Source organism: Hyperoodon ampullatus, assembly GCF_949752795.1.
Source record: "Hyperoodon ampullatus genome assembly, chromosome: 9".
NCBI lineage: Eukaryota > Metazoa > Chordata > Mammalia > Artiodactyla > Ziphiidae > Hyperoodon > Hyperoodon ampullatus.
Window position 1 is genome coordinate 67,617,804 of NC_136922.1, and position 20,451 is coordinate 67,638,254.

The window sequence follows — 20,451 nt, forward strand, 5'->3', positions numbered from 1 at the left end:
TCCTGGCTCGCAGGAAGAGAGAAGGAACTACAACTCCCGGCGTGCACAGCGCAGGCCCGTGCCTCGGGAGCTTGTGGGCTGGGCCCTGGGAGAGGCTCGGGTCTCCAGCCTTTCGTATAGACGCATTTTGACTGATCATCCCTGTAGACATTTGTGCGCTGTTGAAGAGGGCGTTAACTCCTCAGTAGATTTTACAAGAGACAGGTGGCGTGACACTCAGTCCCAGATGCGAATTACAAAGCCAGTCTCCTCCGCCTTTTACTTACCTTTCCAGGTGCAAAAAAGCTAACACAACTTAAGATTGCAGGTGGTAGTAATGAAGGTGCTGGAAGCTCAACTACATTTACCCAATGAGTACCCCGGCATAATATACTAAATACTAAAATACAAACTTTAATTTATGATTGTGCAGTTGATAGGGGCTAATTGTTGTTTTTGTTCATTATTGCGTGGGAAATGTGGAGACTATACCATTTAACGAACATTTTCTGAGAGCCTAACGTGTGCAAGGTTCTGAGACAGGCCTTGAGAACATCAACAAGCGAAATGAAATAAGGCTGGAGCTTACAGTTGAGAAACTCATAAGACAGCATTGGCACTGTCAATTTTCAAAGCCACATTTTCTCTTTATCTTTTCTCAAGGTTGAGATAGGACATAGAGATAATTGTGGGATGTGTTTTCAAACTCAGGAACAAAAGGAAAGTTGAAGTTATGTCAGGGAACATCATACTCTAAAAATGACAGAACAAGTGAGAATTTGTATCTTTTTCACCAATTAGGAGCATACGATGGAACTATCACAGATAGTGCATAACTCCACATCCTAGTTTGTCAGAAAATCCTGTGAACACTATTTTCAGAATATATCCAGGATCCAGCCACTTCTCACTATCACCACTGCCACTTGTCTGGCTCAAGCCACCACCAGCTTTTGTCTGGATTATAACTGTAGCCTCCTAAATGAACCCCGTGTTTCCACTCTTGCCCTCTTCACTTTACTCTCAAAACTCAGTAGCCAGCATGATCCTGTTAAAAAGTCAGATAATGTCAGTTCTCTGTGAAAAACACTTCAATGGCTTCATTTTTTACCTATGAGGTCCTTTATGACCTAGCCTCCTGCCATCTCTTTGGGCTCATCTCCCACTGCTCTCCTCCTTGGTCTCCTCCAGACACACTGGCCTCCTAGATATTCGTCAGCTATGCCAAGCACTGTTTCACCTCATGACCAATGCAATTTGGGACCTCCCCTACCTGGAAGGCTCCCCCACCCCCAGCACCCACCCTGGCCTTAAGCCCACAGGACTAGCTCCTCCACTTCTCAGGAATTAATCCAAATGTCACTTCTCACTGAGGCCTTTCTTGGCCACTCAATTTAAAATTCCATTCCTTTCTCAGATTTCCTATACCCTTTCTCTGCTTTTTTTTTTTCCTTAGCACTTAGCATTATATAATTTATTACATATTTTACTGATTTCTTTTTTAAAACATCTTTATTGGAGTATAACTGCTTTACGATAGTTAGTTTCTGCTTTATAACAAAGTGGTTCAGCTATACATATACAACTATCCCTGTATCTCCTCCCTCTTGTGTCTCCCTCCCACAATACCTATTCCACCCTTCTAGGTGGTCACAAAGCACCGAGCTGATCTCCCTGTGCTTTGCGGCTACTTCCCACTAGCTATTTTACATTTGGTTGTGTATATATGTCCATACCACTCTCTCACTTCGTCCCAGCTTACCCTTCCCCCTCCCCGTGTCCTCAAGTCCATTCTCTACGACTGCGTCATTATTCCTGTCCTGCCCCTAGGTACTTCAGAAACACTTTTTTTTTTTTTTTTAGATTTGAAAAAAAACTGGACAGCTACATTTAAAAGAATGTAGGTTCTTTTTTTTTTTTTTTACATTCCATATATATGTGTTAGCATACGGTATTTGTTTTTCTCTTTCTGACTTACTTCACTCTGTATGACAGACCTCTGTAGGTCCATCCACCTCACTATAAAGAACTCAGTTTCGTTTCTTTTTATGGCTGAGTAATATTCCATTACATATATGTGCCACATCTTCTTTATCCATTCACCTGTCAATGGACACTTAGGTTGCTTCGATGTTCTATTTACAATAAATAGAGCTGCAATGAACATTGTGGTACATGACTCTTTTTGAATTATGGTTTTCTCAGGGTATATGCCCAGTATTGGGATTGCTGGGTCATATGGTACTTCTATTTTTACTTTTTTAAGGAAGCCTCATTCTGTTCTCCATAGTGGCTGTATCAATTTACATTTGCACCAACAGTGCAAGAGGGTTCCCTTATCTCCACACCCTCTCCACCATTTATTGTTTGTAGATTTTTTCATGATGGCCTTCTGACTGGTATAAAGTGACACCTCATTGTAATTTTGATTTGCATTTCTCTAATGATTAGTGATGTTGAGCATCCTTTCATGTGTTTGTTGGCAATCTGTATATCTTCTTTGGAGAAATGTCTATTTAGGTCTTCTGCCCATTTTTGGATTGGGCTGTTTGTTTTTTTGATATTAAGCTGCATGAGCTGCTTGTAAATTTTGGAAATTAATCCTCTGTCATTTGCTTCATTTGCAAATATTTTCTCCCATTCTGAGGGTTGTCTTTTCAACTTGTTTATGTTTTCCTTTGCTGTGCAAAAGCTTTTAAGTTTCATTAGGTCCCATTTATTTTTGTTTTTATTTCCATTTCTCTAGGAGGTGGGTCAAAAAGGATCTTCTGGTGATTTATGTCATAGAGTGTTCTGCCTATGTTTTCCTCTAAGAGTTTTATAGTGTCTGGCCTTAAATTTAGGTCTTTAATCCATTTTAAGCTTATTTCTGTGTATGGTGTTAGGGAGTGGTCTAATTTCATTCTTTTAAATGGAGCTGTCCAGTTTTCACTGCACCACTTACTGAAGAGGCTTTTTTCCTTTGTATATTCTTGCCTCCTTTATCAAAAATAAGGTGACCATATGTACGTGGGTTAATCTATGGGCTTTCTATCTTGTTCCATTGATCTATATTTCTGTTTTTGTGCCAGGACCATACTGTCTTGATTACTGTAGCTTTGTAGCATAGTCTGAAGTCTGGGAGCCTGATTCCTCCAGCTCCATTTCTCTTTCTCAAGCTTCCTTTGGCTATTTGGGGTCTTTTGTGTTTCCATACAAATTGTGAAATTTTTTGTTCTACTTCTGTGAAAAATGCCAGTGGTAGTTTGATAAGGATTGCATTGAATCTGTAGATTCCTTTGGGTAGTATAGTCATTTTCACAATGTTGATTCTCCAATCCAAGAATACGGTATATCTCTCCATCTGTTTGTATCATCTTTGATTTCTTTCATCAGTGTCTTATAGTTTTCTGCATACAGGTCTTTTGTCTCCTTAGGTAGGTTTATTCCTAGGTATTTTATTCTTTTTGTTGCAGTGGTAAATGGGAGTGTTTCCTTAATTTCTCTTTTAGATTTCTCATCATTAGTGTATAGGAATGCAAGAGATTTCTGTGCATTAATTTTGTATCCTGCTACTTTACCAAATTCACTGATTAGCTCTAGTAGTTTTTTGGTAGCACCTTTAGGGTTCTCTATATATAGTATCATGTCCTCTGCAAACAGTGACAGCTTTACTTCTTCTTTTCCGATTTGGATTCCTTTTATTTCTTTTTCTTCTCTGATTGTCATGGCTAGGACTTCCAAAACTATTTTGAATAATAGTGATGACAGTGGACAACCTTGTCTTGTTCCTGATCTTGGAGAAAATGGTTTCAGTTTTTCACCATTGAGAACAATGTTGACTGTGGGTTTGTCATATATGGCCTTTATTATGTTGAAGTAAGTTCCCTCTATGCCTACTTTCTGGAGGATTTTTATCATAAATAGGTGTTAAATTTTGTCAAAAAATTTTCTGCATCTATTGAGATGATCATAGGGTTTTTCTCCTTCAATTTGTTAATATGGTGTATCACATTGATTAATTTGCGTATATTGAAGAATCCTTGCATTCCTGGGATAAATCCCACTTGATAATGGTGTATGATCCTTTTAATGTGCTGTTGGAATCTGTTTGCTTGTATTTTGTTGAGGATTTTTTCATCTGTGTTCATCAGTGATATTGGCCTGTAGTTTTCTTTCTTTGTGACATCTTTGACTGGTTTTGGTATCAGGGTGATGGTGGCCTCATAGAATGAGTTTGGGAGTGTTCCTCCCTCTGCTATATTTTGGAAGAGTGTGAGAAGGATAGGTGTTAGCTCTTCTCTAAATGTTTGATGGAATTTGCCTGTGAAGCCATCTGGTCCTGGGCTTTTGTTTTTTGGAAGATTTTTAACCACAGTCTCAATTTCAGTGCTTGTGATTGGTCTGTTTATATTTTCTATTTCCTCCTGGTTCAGTCTCGGAAGGTTGTGCTTTTCTAAGAATTTGTCCATTTCTTCCAGGTTGTACATTTTATTGGCATGTAGTTGCTTGTAGTAATCTCTTATGATCCTTGTTTCTTTGCTCTTTAGTTCTTCTAGGTCCTTGTTAAATGTTTCTTGTATTTTCTCCATTCTATTTCCAAGATTTTGGATCATCTTTACTATCATTATTCTGAATTCTTTTTCAGGTAGACTGCCTATTTCCTCTTCATTTGTTTGGTCTGGTGGGTTTTTACCTTGCTCCTTAATCTGCTGTGTGTTTCTCTGTCTTCTCATTTTGCTTAACTTACTGTGTTTGGGCTCTCCTTTTGCAGGCTGCAGGTTCGTAGTTCCTGTTGTTTTTAGTGTCTGCCCTCAGTGGCTAAGGTTGGTTCAGTATGTTGTGTAGGCTTCCTGGTGGAGGGGACTGGTGCATGTGTTCTGGTGGATGAGGCTAGATCTTGTCTTTCTGGTGGGTAGGACTGCATCTGCTGGTGTGTTTTGGGGTGTCTGTGACCTTATTATGATTTTAGGCAGCCTCTCTGCTAATGGGTTGGGCTGTGCTCCTGTCTTGGTAGTTGTTTGCCATAGGGTGTCCAGCACTGTAGCTTGCTGGTCGTTGAGTGGAGCTGGGTCTTAGCGTTGAAATGGAGATCTCTGGGAGAGCTATCGCCATTTGATATTACGTGTAGCCGGGAGGTCTGTGGTGGACCAGTGTCCTGAACTCGGCTCTCCCACCTCAGAGGCACAGGCCTGACACCCAGCTGGAGCACCAAGACCCTGTCAGTCACACGGCTTGGTCTGTAGGAGCCAAACCTCTAGACAGACAGATTAAGGGAGTGAACATGTTGGGAATATCCAGTCGCGTCTTCTCGCTTGCATATCCACGTAAGAAAGATGAAGGATAAATAAAAGGAGGATTATTTAAAATCCAATAAAGCATGAATTTTGTTTTAATCTTGTGTCTTAAAGAGATGCAAATTCAACGAAAAAAAAATATGGACTTCAAAGGTAATCAGGGTATGGAGCAGCTCACAATGCAGGATCCAGAGTGCTTATTTCATTTGCATATGAGGTTAGTGGCTGGACTTTTTTTTTTTTTTAATGATTCTTCTGGCAATTACAGTTTTTGATTTTTGGAGCTTTAGTGGACGAGGCTTTGTGTAGAGAAGCTGGGGGCTGGCTCTGTCCCTCTGTGGAGCACGGTCATTCCCAAAGTGTCCCCTTCTGGCTTGGAGTGCCTGGGCGATAGCAGGGTCTCCGGAAAGGGGTGGCCGGTGGCCGAGGATGGAGGGTTTTCCTTTCCTGCAAAGCAGGATTAATAATCCATCTCGGAGGGTTTTAAAGTTCACGACTCTTCTTTGCAAAGCAAAGGCAAATGCATCGGACGCCAGCACTTCTGGATGGTGGTGCTCAAGAACCACCCAGACGAGCACTTTCGATAGACCAAAGCCCCAAGATTTCCTCTTACACATTGCTCTGGTGGGAGGAGAATCCCACGAAGCTAGGGAAGATGTTCCTGCTCCTAGGGTGTGTGTGCGCACGTTTTCTCTTTCTGCACACCCCCAAACTCCTTTACCCCCTCACTCCTAATGCTAAGTCTCTGGCGGAGGCAGCTTCCCACATCATGTGCTGCAGGAAGTCTTACTGATTTATCTTGATTATTGTCTGTCTCCATCTCTAGAATAAAATTTCCACAAGTGCAGTGATTTTTGACTCTTCACTGCTATACTTACAGCAACTAGAATAGTGTCTAGCACACAGTATGTACTCAATTATTTGTAAGTTAAGGAATAAGTAGATAATAGAAAGCATGCATTTTCAATGATAATTCAAAGAAAAATAGAATGATATAAAATGGGCATGTAGGTAAGGAATACATCTTCAGGTTAAACACCTGATATAGTAATAAGCAATGAATCCTTTGCATTCAGAAGAGCAGTTGTTCTTGCAACATATGTACTAAGGAAAAAGCATGTAAATGAAACTTATATACCTAACTTCCTTACATACCTTCCTTAACTTCCTTATATACCTTAAACTCTGAAACCTGCTTTCCAAGTTTGCTATAAGTACATCTGTTACCTCTGCAAATTTCTAATTTTTCAAGTCACTGCAGTTTAAGAACTGTAATTCTCAAAAAAATAAAGACTCCTAAAAGATGTTTCCAAGTCATATATTCAGCATCTAAAGAATTTACTCTGAATGTTTTTACTAAAGCATGGGTAGTCAGATTGTCCATTTTCATTATATTTTGAAGAACCAAGATGTATTATTTTATTAATTTCAGAGCTATTTATTTACATACAAGAGACAGGGCTTCGTGCTTTTAGAGTACATAAAAGACACAATAACTATCCTCAAGACACTTACAAGCATGGAGGGATATATATATATATATATATATATATATACACATACATATATATATAAACACACACACACATAATACAAGTTAGCAAATGATGTACACTAAAGGTATACCTCCCTCTTCAACATTTCATTAAACTTAAGAATTCTAAAAATAAACAATTTGATGCCCCTGTAGTTAGCCCATCTAGAATATTATTTCATTGCTTACTTTAAAAATTGTTTTTATGTTCACCCTACCAGTATTTTCTTGTGGATCATTTTGATTTATAAACATCTTCAGTGATAAATACCATATAAAGGTGAATATCAATTAATTCAAAATTTAAAAAAGATATTCTTTGTGTACTATTAGGCACTGAAGTACACTTGCTAACAAATTCATGAAAACAAGTTTATCTAATTTCTTACAAAACTAGTACTGTTATAAGCTTCTTTTACCACTCCAGCCTATGCAATTATTCATCCTCATCAAGCTTTGTGCATCTGCTTTGTTAATTATTGATTCGTTCTACGCCTGTTTAGTATTTCCATTGGGTAAGGCATCTGCAGCTGTCCACTTGGCTGCTTTTGAGTCAGCATTGTTTTTACATATCTGCCAGAACAATGAACAATTCCATCTTTTTGAGAAACTTTCCTTTATACCTGTTTCTATATAAACTCCATTTTCAAAGCACTGATTGCAAAATAAAGTTAAGAAGTATTAAAACTGCTTTTAATAATTTGCTTATCTCTAAGGATACACGTCCCCCCTTTTTAAAGTTTTACTAAAGTTTTCCAAAAATAGCCAAGAATGCTATTGTAGTTATCCTACTGCAGCATTATACTTCACTTTTTTAATGGTTATTTTTATGTTCACTACCAGCACTGTATTGTGGATCATTTCAATTTCTGATTCTCTTTAATGATGTTTTTCCATTAAATTTTAGATACAAAAATGATAGGAAAATAGATATTTTCAGAGAAATATTGGTTTTTTTATGTGTGGTGAGATTTTTATGTTATGGATAAAGAACTTATATTTTTCTTATTTTTTTCAGTAACTTTTGTTTAATTAATTCATATGTTAATGTGTATAGTCCATGTACAAACTATTGATACATGGTAAGCTACTCACAGTCAATGGAGTTTCAGGACAAAAGAAATCAGTCGAAATATCTCTGTAGTAAGAGAGGTTGGGATTTTTTTTTTTTTTTAAGAAAAAAGATCAACATCTTCCTTTTTAAAGACTTAGAACACATTTGATCATTAACCTGGGTAGTAAAGGCCAAGAAAGAGGAATGGTGAAGACTGGAGAAGGTTGCTGATAAGCATTGTTAGTGCTGGTGGAGAGACAAATAACTGTAATATTTCACTTACTATAGCAAAAGTTCATTTTGTTGAGAGCAGATCAAGTATATATTATGCTTGAAACTGAGAAAAAGTTTAATTTCTTAAGGAGAAGTTATCTCAGGAACTAGAAAAAAAATAGAACATTAAAATAATATTTGTTTACTTTTACATTTCAGATGAGAGTTTAAAAGCATAAGGGAAGGCGAGGCTTCTAGAAAATACTTTTGACTTTCCTCCCTGTTCTCTTGGAAACAATTTATAACATTCTATGTCATTGGAAATTTATGAATCGAGGAAAATTAATCTGCAGCTTGCCATTATAAAAGAACAGAGAAACTGGTTGCAACATCCCAGATTCTAACAAGAATTAAAGGGAGCCTCAGGGCAGCTGTAAACAATGTTCCTTGACTCTGGAAGAAAAAAAGAGCCAGGGAAAGTTGGTTTCTGTAGCTTTAAGAAATTTTTTTTCAGTGCAGTTTGAATGCTTTTGGGATGTCTGTATTGAGAGAATGGAATGTTTTCAGTATGTCTTTTTCAGGAGAATGAAAAACATGAAGTGGAAGCCAAATAAAAGAATGCTTTGTGAAACTGCCTCCGCTTTTCACCTCATTGAAAATAGTCAGGACAGCACAAAAATCCTGGGAAACCCTGTGATATTTTTTTGATAGGATGTTTTATTGTAAATGACTGAGGGAGGAAGGATATTTTTTATTAATGACATCAAAAATATTCCCTATCTTAATTACATTTTGAAGAAATCAAGATGTGCATTAATTTACTCCTTCCACAGATGTTTATTAAGTATTTATGTTACTACTGGTAGTGCACACATACATATGTAAATATGATATACATATATCGGGCAGTCCCTGTGCGCATACATCAGGGATGCTGGCTGAGTAAATCAGATAGAGTCCCAGTTCTCTTGGAACTTATAGTGGGAGAAACAAATAACAATCAAGTAAATAAATGATGTAATAGATACAAATAGGTGCTATGAAGTACAGTAAATCAGAGAAGTATACTAGAGATGGTGACTTGGGGTACGGAGGGGTCAGGAAAAGCCTCCTTGAGGAAGTGACTTTTGAGACTTGAAGGATAAGCAAGAGTCAGCCATGAGAAATTTGGGGCGGGGTTGGGCGGGGAAGACAAGCATTCAAAGTAGAGGGAATTGCAAAGGCAAAAGCCCTGGGATGGGATTGATCTTGTCCTGACCCTGGGGCTATGTGAAGGTCAGCATGGTTGGAGTCCTGTGAGCTGGGGGAAAGTGAAAAGATTTTAGAGGTAGCAGGGGCTAAGGAAAGGAATTTGGACTTTTTTCTAAGTACAATCAGAAGCCACTAAGACAGGGCAGTGACATAATATGTTTTTTTTTTCTTTAAAGATCGAATTGACTGCTCTGAGAACGATGGATAAGAGGATGAGAGTGGAAGCAGGGAAACCAGACAGGAGACTCTTGCAGTAGGTCCAGTGAGGGTGATGATGGCTTAAAGTGGAATGGAAGCTGCAGAGAGGGAGAGAAGTAAAAGATATATTTGGAGGCAGAGATGATGGTAGGTTGGGTATGTGGATAGAGTAGGAGGAAAAGAAGAAAGAACTGAATATGACCCCTAGGTTTTTGGTTTGAGCAACTAGGTAGATAGTGGTGCCATTTATGGAAATGGAGAAGATTGGGGAAAGAATAGGTTTAGTGGGGAAATTCCATTTTGGATTTGTTAAGTTTAATACACCAGTTAAAAGTCCAAGTCAAGATTTCACATAGGTGGTTGGATATTAGTGTTCCGAGTTCAAGGAAGAGATCATGCCAAAGAAATAAATTTGGGAACCATCAGTATACAGATGGTTTTTTTGTTTTTTTTTTTGCGGTACGCGGGCCTCTCACCGTTGTGGCCTCTCCCGTTGCGGAGCACAGGCTCCAGACACGCAGGCTCAGTGGCCATGGCTCACTGGCCCAGCCGCTCTGTGGCATGTGGGATCTTCCCGGACCGGGGCACGAACCCATGTCCCCTGCATCGGCAGGCGGACTCTCAACCACTGCGCCACCAGGGAAGCCCTATACAAATGGTATTTTAAGTCAGTGGAACTGATGAGATCATCTGGGGGGGGGTGTGTAGATAGACAAGAGCACCCAGGGTAGAATTTATAGTTCTTAGTTACTTAGTTTGGGGCAGAGGAAAAGGAGCCAACAAAGTTATACACACACACACACACACACACACACACACACACACACACACACACACACACACACAATCTTCTTCAACTTGTGATTGGGTTATGTCCCGACAAACCCATCCTAAGTCTAAAAAGCATTTAACGCACCTAACCTACCAAACATTATAGCTTAGCCTAGCCTAGCTTAAACATACTTAGAACAATTATATGAGGCTACAGTTGGGCAAAATAACACAAAGTCTATTTTATTATAAAATGATGAATATCTCATGTAATTTATTGAGTACTGTACTGGAAATGAAAAACAGAATGGTTGTATGGGTTTTGATTGTTTATCCCCCTGATCACATGGCTGACTGGGAGCTGCATCTTGGTGCAGCTGCCTAGCATCATGAGCATTGAACTGCTTATTGCTAGCCCAAGAAAAGATCAAAATTGGGCAGTGTTTGGGGAAGAGACCTGGGAAGGGCCAATGACAGGTTCTGGAAATCTCTGACTAGTCACAATCTTCTTGGTTCCTCATCTGCTATTTTAGGGGGCTGAATTAGGGGATCCCTGCCAGCTCCTACCTTTTTTTTTAACTTGCTTGGCCACCTTTTAAGAATAGATGAACTACTTAGCATGTGGCCTCATAGAAAAGGGCAGGGTGGGAAGTCAGGGCTAATACATAGGCATGGCTACAAATGAACTATGACATTTTTAATTTGACCAAAAGTTGGGAAAGGAGAATAAACTGAAGATTAGGGTTAGAGGGGACTTGCAAGTTAAACAGGCGAGAGCAGCAGTAGAGAAAAGATAAGAATTTTAGATTACAATCAGAAGCCAGTTTGGGGATTTGAAATCTTGGAGATGGAGCACTTCCTGGTTGTGTTTAGCGTCCAAGTGTGGCCATATATGTGGTGGACAAGCAGAAGAGAGGAGGAGGTCAGTAGAGTTGGAAGGTTTGCGGAATGGTGAGATCAGAGCGTAGGAGGCTGTGGTCACTGAGAATTCATCAGCAAACATTTCTTGAGGGCCTAGTACCTGCCAGGCATGAATGGTGCTGACGAATGCGGATGGTGTCAGGCTGTGAGAAGCAGGGCAGAGAGTGAAAGCAGATGTCATGAACGCCAACATTTGGAAGGGCTAGTGAGCCAGGGGAAGAACCAAGGTCTGGAAAGAGTATGTGAAGAGAAATTTTTGAAGTGTTTGAAAGATAAAGAAGTTCATGACAGATGTCAGTGGAGTACAATGAACCTTCTTGTTTCAAACTTAAGGGGAAGATTTTGGGACTTCCCTGGAGGTCTGGTGGTTAAGATTCTTCCTTTCCACTGCAGGGGGCACGGGTTTGGTCCCTGGTCTGGCCCCTGGTCGGGGAACTAAGATCCCACATGCCTCATGGCCAAAAAATAAAAGGAGAAGAATTTATTTTTGATGTTCAATAAAGAGATTTTGATGTTTAAGAAACATTGACTTCTGCTATTTTTTAATATTTAAGAGCTACTTTTCTTTTATATGGGATTGCTAAAAAATTAAAAAATAGGTTCTGTGAATATAGCTTTGAGAAATCTAGGTATGGAAAAGTAAAGATAGCATATGTAAATTATAGTGCGATAAGTACATAAAAGAATTATTCGTCTTTATGAAAGGATTTACCATGGTCCTTTAAATATGAATTCTCTTAATACCGTATTAACCACTTGAGAAAGTAAAAAGGAGATTAGAGCTGTATACATTTTGAGAATACTCTATTGAATAAAGGAAATATGACTGTAGTTGCATTGGTTTTTGGAAACAATACAATATGTTAGAAAGCACACACATGATCTATTTTTCCTCACTTTGGAATATGAAACATTTTCATTGATTAACTTAGAAAAGAAAAAAATCTGATGCTAAAGACCACCAAAACTGTTTAAAACCTTTAAAATGTGATGCTAGTGACCATTAATAGGAGATACTGTAACAAATAAAATAGCCCTTTAGTAACACGTATATAACATCTTTTGATAGTTCTTATTTCTTCATTATAATGAATGTGTAAAAGAAGTGGCCCTGCAGCCAGATAACCTGAAGTAGAGAACTTGACTTTAGTCCTTCTTGCCACTGCCTTATGGTTAGATCTTGGCCTTTTTGATTCCTGTAAAAATAAGAATATTTAGGTAATTGTTTTATTTTGTGAATGAAATGAGAATGTGTGTGAATATACTTTGAAAAATTAACTGTACATACATAACATATGGAGTGTCCTTATTGAAGTAAATGTTTTTGACTTTTTGTGTTTTTCAGTCCTCCATCAATTTTATCTGTGAAAACATGATTACTATTTCCTTTGTTGAAAAGGATCTTAGAAGGAGCAAATATTCATTTACTTGGGCTACCTTTAATCTCTAGTTATCTCTTCTTCAGAGCCTTGATTCTATTCTTTTTTTAAAAATAAATACATAAATAAATAATTTATTTATTTTTGGCTACATTGGGTCTTTGTTGCTGAGCAGGCTTTCTCTAATTGCGGCGAGCGGGGGCTACTCTTCATTGCAGTGAGCGGGCTTCTCATTGCGGTGGCTTCTCATGTTGCACAGCATGGGCTCTAGGCACATGGGCTTCAGTAGTTGTGGCTCATAGGCTCAGTAGTTGTGGCTCGCGGGCTCTAGAGCGCATAGCCTTGATTCTATTCTTAAATTAATATAATAAGCTGTGGTCTTTACCTAAATAACTTGAGAAATCGTGGTTTTTATTTGAATAACTAGAGAAGACACTTTTGATGACTTTCAGAATACTACCATCGTTAGGCCAAACTGTATAACTAACTGGTAATAATCATATGAATATAATATATTTATTTTCCTTCCTAACTTAGTAGTTAAAATTTTTTTTTAAAACAATTTTAAGAGAAAAACATGGTTGCTATGTATTCAGCACTTTAGATATAGCTCAAGAGCACAGTTAGATCATTATTGTGTCTTTGGTGATCAAAATAAATAAATTAACTGAAACATCAAGATCATAAACAGGATTTGAAGTCAGGCAGATCTGGTTCAAATTATAGGTGATGGACTTAGAGCAATTACTTAGCCTCTTTGCATCTCAGTTTCTTCATCTCTAAAAAAGGAACAATAGTTATCTTACATTCATTCATTCAACAAATATCTACTGAACTCGTGTGCCCTGAAGCTGCTAGGTTACAATTACCAACAAAACAAGTCCCTGCCATTCCATCGCTTACAGGCTAGTAGAAGAGGTAGATGATAAACTTAAACACATATCTAAAATGATCCCACGTAAGTGGTAAATGCAAGGAGGAAAATATAACAGAGTAATGGGATAGCACATGACTTGGGGGGGAGAGAGGAGGGGTGTGGCCACCTGATCAGACAAGTCTTCTTGAGGAGATAGCACATTTGAGCTTAGACCCAATTAATGAGCAGCCAGCCATGGGTAGATCTACGAATATGCAGGGGATGGAAAGTTCTTGAGGCAGGAAGAAATTTGGCCTATTTTTATGACTAGAAAAAAGTCCTATGAGGCTGGAGACTAGTGGGAAAAAGAAGGGAGAGTACTGTGATATCTGGAGAATATTAGGATACTAGGAGAGGCAGGCAAGGTTTAAGTCATGTAGGGCCCTGTAGGTATGATAAAGAATTTGGATGTTATTCTAATTGCAACAGAAGACATAAACTGGCTCAAAACAAGAAATTGACACCGTACAATTTACATTTTAAAAAGCTCTCACTCTATGAATAAATTGTTAAAACTAATAAGATTGCTCAATAGGTTTGCAATAATCATGTTCCTATATATCAATAACAGAGTTTTAAAATATAATTTAAAAGATACCACTTATAAAAGCAATAACAACACAAAAGATACATAGGAACAAATTAAAGAGTTTAAAGATCTTTATGGAAGTACATTATAAACATTTTTGGACGATATTAAAGAAGGCTTAAATTAATGAAGATATATCCATGTTCAGGAATGGAAAGGCTTGATATCACAAAGATGTCATTTTCCTCCAAATTATTTGATAAATTCAGTACGATTCCAATTACAAATCTCAAGAGGATTTTTTTTTCCTTTGTGGTACTTGACAATCTGACCCCAAAATTTATATGGAAGAATAAGGGGACAAAATTAACCACATCAATTTTTAATTTGCCCTATCAGATATCAACACATAATGAAAACAGTTCGATATTGGGTGAGGAATAGACAAATAAACCAGTAGAACAGAATAAAGAGCTCCTAAATAGATCTACATATATAGGAGAAGTTGGTACATGACAAAAGTGGCATTAAGGTCAGTGGGGAAAGGATGGACAATTAAATAACTGCTGCTAAGACATCTGGTTATCCAAACAAAAAACAAGATCAATCCAGATAATTTAAAGACAAAACCATGAAAAACCCATGCTTTTTAGAAGAAAATATGAGAGAATATATTTACAACCTCAGGATAGGGAAAGGGAAGGATTTCTTGAGACATAAAAAGCACAAACCCTACTGGAAAATATACATATATTTAATTATATTAATAGGAAACATTCCTGTACACCCAAGACATCCTAAAGTGAAAAGACAAACCATAAACCAGGAAAAGATATTTGCCAGCCAAAAAACCAAAAAGAGTTATTTTCCCAGAAAATAGTAAACAAACAACAAAAGCCTACAAATCAATAAGAAAAAGCAACCACACAGAAAAATGGGCAAAGGATATGAATTTGAAATTCACAGAAAATGAAAACTTAAAGGCCAATAAACACATGAAATAATGTTCACTTCCATTAGTAATAGGATAAATGCATACAAACAAGAATGACAGAATCTAAAAAGTATCCAAGTACTAGGGAGGCACTAGAGTAGCAGGCATGCTCATTTAAAGCTGACTGGAATATAAACTGTTACAATCCTTTTTGAAGAGCAATTTATTTTTAATATCTGGCAATAATATTGAAATATATTTATTGAAATGATCCTCTAATTCCTAGGTATATTATTCTAGAGAAAGTTTTGCATGTATGTATAAGAAGACATAAAAATATTCATGGCATCATGGGATCTTTGGAATGAAAAACTGGAAATGAGCTAAATGTCCATTAACAGGATAATGGATACATAAATTATAAGTATATTAATACAATAGAATACAGCAGTGAGAATGAATAAAATGCAGCCATACCTGTTAGTGAGGATGAATCTCATAAAGAAAATATTCAGAAAAGAAACCAACTGCAGAAATTTTTACTTACAATAAAAATAAAATGTATGTAAAACACTATATTGATATGGATATATATGTAGATGTAATAAAAGTACATACATTTCATGGGAATGATAAACATGAAAATCAGGATAGTTTTACCCCTGGGGAATGGGATTAAGGAGGAATACACAGGAGACTTCAATTATAAAATTACATATTTTTTAAGCTAGGTGGAACACAGTTATCTGTTCCATTCATTAATTTTTTGGTAAAGTGGAAACATTTTATAACAATTTTCAAGAGGAGAAAAGTAATTCTAGCTTATAAACTGAAGCGTGAACTATCAGAGGGTAAGAAGGGAAATAGGGAGAACTGTTAGCAGACAGTTGCAGTATTCTAGGAGAGTAGACTTGAGTCTCTAGCACAGCTTCGGGCACATTGTAGGTGTTTAACGAACTTCAGCTATTGTGTGGTGGTTTGCTATTATCATCAGGGTAAAGACAGGGGTATTGCGAAGAAAGATAAACTAAATGTTTTGGGTAGTTATATTGAGTGACTTGCTGTATTTATCTCTTTTAGTCTTGACTTGGATCTGGTCATAAAGAATCTAAGGCTCACAGAGGCCAAAGCCGGAAGGCGCAAGGCTTCACAAATTTCTATTGACTCATTTTCCAATGTCGCATAAACTTCCTCCTAAACCCGCACTCCTCAATACACCCACCACTTTCTGGTCCAGCACTGGAAAAAAAATTCAAGCGGCTTTTCTCTTTGGTTCATAAGTAGCATATTTTGAGTTAAATATTAATAATTTGATACAGCAAACACTTGGATAGGGGCTTATTACTTATTACAGAATACTTTTGGATCTCTTTTAATTTTTCACCTGATCCTCCTAACAACTCTGAGGACTGGCAGGGCAGCTGATTATTCCTGTTTTACCGATGAGTAAACTAAGAACCAAAGAGGCTAAACTGGTGACCATGAACTTCATGGGATCATATCTTAAACATTTTGTGATTGAGTGGGCATTTTTCAGCTTTAATTGTACTTTCAAAGGAGACTATGACTCCCCAGAAAGGTCTAAGAAATACTGAGTTAAATGATTTGCCTAAAACCTAAGGTCACATGGTCTTGGTGGAGCCAAGACCTCAAGGAATTTCTTCTTATCCTACACTCAGAATTCTTTCCATTACAACGTATGGAAAGCACCAAAATTCAAATTAGAGATATTATTAGTGAAATACTTTTTGTAATGTTTACTGACTGCTAAGATGGAAACGTTATTAAATACACCGAAACTTCTTACTTAGGAGAAATAGTTTTGGCCTGTTCAGCCGTTGGGCAGTCACTCAGCAATCTACTCTCTGTTACAGATGAAGAAGTCCAAACCTGTTTGTTGTCTTTATAACAAGCCCTAGTACAGACTTACTAAATAAGAAATGAATCTGATACAGTAACTATAAAACGTACTTTACAATTCTCAGTAATCTACAGAGAATAATCATGAAATACAGCGTGAGTCAGCGGTGGAAAGCAGACTATGAGCTGAGAATGGGATTTTCATTTCTCCTGGACCAATCACTTAATGTCTCAGGGTCTCCCTTCTCTTAGCTGTAAAAGGGAGGATTAAAGTGGGTAGCTTCTCAGCTCTAACACTGCATGCAGTTTGATGGGATTAAAATAAAAAGGAACGACAGGAGTTTCGTGTATAAACTCTTTACACACGGTCTGTTAATGTTAACCTTATTTTCCCAATGAGAAAGGCCAGTGCCCAAGGTGGCTAACTGGTCATTAGCCGCAAGTGTCCTTCTTGGCCCTCAAGAAGGCCAAGCCTGAGTCCCCCTTGGAGTGAAGTAGGGGCGGGCGGGCAGGTGGACAGAAAGCTATGTCAGGTCTATGGTCCAGTGGGATTTCAAACAGAAGGGCCCTTAATCCTAAATTTAGGAATGAAGGAAAGCGGAAACGCCCAAGCACAGGCGCGAAGGGACCTCCTTAAACAGGCTGGGGTGTGCGAGCGTTTTGGGTGGGGCTTCGAGCCGGGAGGCAGTTGAAGGGCCGAGCGCAGCACCTACCTCCGCATCTCCGCCGCCAGGGGTGGACTATCACTGAGAAGGCTAAGCCACCCTTGGGATCCTCCCAGCCCGGGTAAGGCTAAGTGATCCAGCGCCGGTGCGGGGAGAGGCGTGTCCTGCCCCCGCCCCGCCCCGCGCGCATGCGCGCGGCTCCCGGCGCTGAAATTCAAATTTGAACCGCAGCAGAAGGCCGAGCGTGACACTGGAGGCTGTGGGGAAGAGGAGAGTAGGTTGGAAGAGTTCCCCTGCCCCGGACTTCTTGTTTTCTCCAAGTGACACACTGAGCCGGCACTCACTTCTTTTCTTTTTCCGAATTTGAACCACCGTTTCGGTCGTCTCGCAATCGACACGCGAAGCCCGGGGCGATGGACCCATTTACCGAGGTGAGAAAACTTGCGGGCAGAGCCAGCCATGACCCCTCTCGGCCCCCACCCTCCCTTCCCACCTTCTGTCTACCTTCGGACCCACCGGGCGGAGAGCGCGTGCGCGCGCGTGCGCAGAGGGTGCGTGCGGGTGTCGGACTGGGGAAGCCAGGAGGGGGCCGCCGGTTATCTCTGCTCTGCGGCTGCAGTTCTTCTGCGGTTTTCTTGTTCTTATCCTGTAGATGAAGCTCTGGGGGGTGGGGGGGGAAGCTTTGAGTTTGTCCTCAGTAACAGTAGTGAAAAAACCTCCTGTCAGCCCCGGTTATTATATCCCTCTCTGGAGTGGATCGCTGTCCCTTGCGAGGGTGAGGTGGGGGCCTGACCAAAAGATCCCGCTGGAAGTAAAAGCCGGGATAACTTGCAAGGTGGAGTCCGGTGTCCGAGTGACTCAGTGCTGTGTGTGCAGCCGCCGCCCGGGAATGGAATGGAATGTGATTTGCAGGGTTCGTGTGGCCCTCAGAGGAACCGTGCATTTAAGGATTCTGTGAACGAAGTGACAGCAAAACGTTAAAATAAGCCGGTGCCTGAAACCATTGCATCCGTTCTTATAAAGTCAGTAGTTCTTCAGATTCTATTGCTCAGCTAACTAGCAAAGAAGATTCATACCTGAGATTGATACAAATTGAAAGGAAACAGTGTTAGCCGAATACGTACAAACCAAAATTAATAGCCCACGATTTAAAAAAAATAGTAAAGAAATAAACCTTTTTGGGTATGTTTATGGAGCATACCACTACAGCAATACTTCACTCATCTTTTGTTCTTTGGAAATTAAATATGGATTAATTACATCGTTATTGTGTCGATTATTTGTCTAGCTTTGGCTTCTTGTTGACAAGGTACTTTGACACACTCAGGAATTTCCACTCCCTTTTCTTCCAGGACAGTTCCTCATTTTTTAGGTTGTTGTGCAAGTTTCAGCTAAAAAAATAACAGTTGTTCAAAGTGAGCCTAAAAATGTCTCTGCACTAGATTGAAAAATTGAATGGAAAGTGGTAATACTTTTTTTTTTTGAGATGTACTTACAATCCTAAGATATTAAAAGTTTCAACAATTAGAGTTTACTTGGGTTCAAACACAACAGTGTTTATTTTTGTTTACAAATTCTCAATCATCTCTGGGGGAAAACACATCAATTCGTTAACCTTAACCTTAACCTTAATTCTAACAGAAAAATCCTGAACACATTTTTGTATTAGCTTTAAAGAATAGAGCTGGTCGTGCACTACATATTTTTCACTTACATTGAAGTTAAAAAGGATACATTATGTTCCAACTTAGAATAGGATTCCTTAAAATATTAGCCCTGTGTGTTCTGAATATTTTCATTCTCCTAGGTGACTGACAGGACAAAGCATTTTGAAAGTTGGCTGAAAATTGTACTTTGTTTTACTTAAAAATGTTATTCTGAAGCTAGTACAAATCTCAGCTGAAAGAAACTTTTCTCTAAAAGAAACTTTTCATTTTAGAGTGTGCTCAGAAATATGTATGGTTTATGTTATGAAAAGTTAGATCGGTTGCAGTTGGAATAAACAGCTTTGACATCTTTTCCTTAATTGGTAATGAGTGAACAATTTGAATTGGTTCCAAAGATTAGGTGCTTAATTATAGCATTCATAACATTTTTGCACAGTGAAACTAACTGGTACAGTTCCTTGTCTGAAAAAAAAATTGGAAGTCAGTTAAAATGACTTTCTCAACCAGAGTTCCTTATCAGAACCATAGAACAGGGAAAATTATTTGAGAGAACTGTTTTCTCAGTTTTCCCAAGGGTGATTCTTAACCAGACCACCCTACAGGCATAGGAGAGATGTTAATTCATTACATTAATGCCAGGGCGTTAGGGATTAATTCTCTCGTTAACTCTAGTTGAGAAAGGCTACAACTATCCTAAACTCTTGTTTCCTCAGACAAGGCTGTTGTGCAGTGGTTCTCTTCCCTGCTGTCACTAGTGCTGTCTGGCACACTCTTCCTCTCCCTGCCTCTTCTGCCTGGCAAGCTCTGTTTCAACCTGCAGCTCACAGTTTGATTCCCCTTCTTCAGAGGGGAGATCACTTTTCACAGTACCCATCTCACTTGCATTTATTTACCCGTTGAACATGTTTTCTGTTAGAATGTAAGTGTCTTGAAGTAGGACTGTTGTTTCCTATTCAGAGAGATGTTTCCCTAACATCAAGCACATCCAATAATGTTCTGCTGAACTGATACGGAAGAGAGCCATTCAGTGCAAATTATTTTACAGGCAAATAATTATATACAACAGTAACTGTTAGGACATTTTAGCAATATTGTTTTCTCTGTTGTAGAAGATTTCAAATATAATGCATCCACCACCCAGCAACACGTGGCCATACTGTTTTACTGTATCCTCTTCTAATCCCTCCCTCTGAATTATTTGGAAGCAAATTCTAGAGATCATATAATTTTATATGTAAGCACTTAAGTATTTATCACTGAACAATAAAGACTTTAAAAAAATCATAATGCTACTATCACACCTA

The 20,451-nt window shown here is 38.6% G+C and overlaps 2 protein-coding genes across 4 annotated transcripts in view; one reads left to right on the forward strand and one right to left on the reverse strand.

Moving 5' to 3' along the window:
- Window positions 1-17,941, reverse strand: part of MATCAP2 (microtubule associated tyrosine carboxypeptidase 2) — a gene marked incomplete at its 5' end in the record, with an annotated part of 88,843 nt that extends 70,902 nt beyond the window's left edge. Inside the window, 2 exons of the mRNA XM_079711760.1 lie at window positions 12,324-12,393; window positions 17,825-17,941. Of these exons, the coding sequence (XP_079567886.1) occupies window positions 12,324-12,393; window positions 17,825-17,941 (187 nt within the window). The remainder of the gene's footprint in view (window positions 1-12,323; window positions 12,394-17,824) is intronic.
- ANLN (anillin, actin binding protein) overlaps window positions 17,894-20,451 on the forward strand; it is a gene marked incomplete at both ends in the record, with an annotated part of 48,428 nt that continues 45,870 nt past the window's right edge. For all 3 annotated transcript variants that reach the window (XM_079711757.1, XM_079711758.1, XM_079711759.1), the window contains one exon: window positions 17,894-17,911. In XM_079711757.1, the coding sequence (XP_079567883.1) occupies window positions 17,894-17,911 (18 nt within the window). The remainder of the gene's footprint in view (window positions 17,912-20,451) is intronic.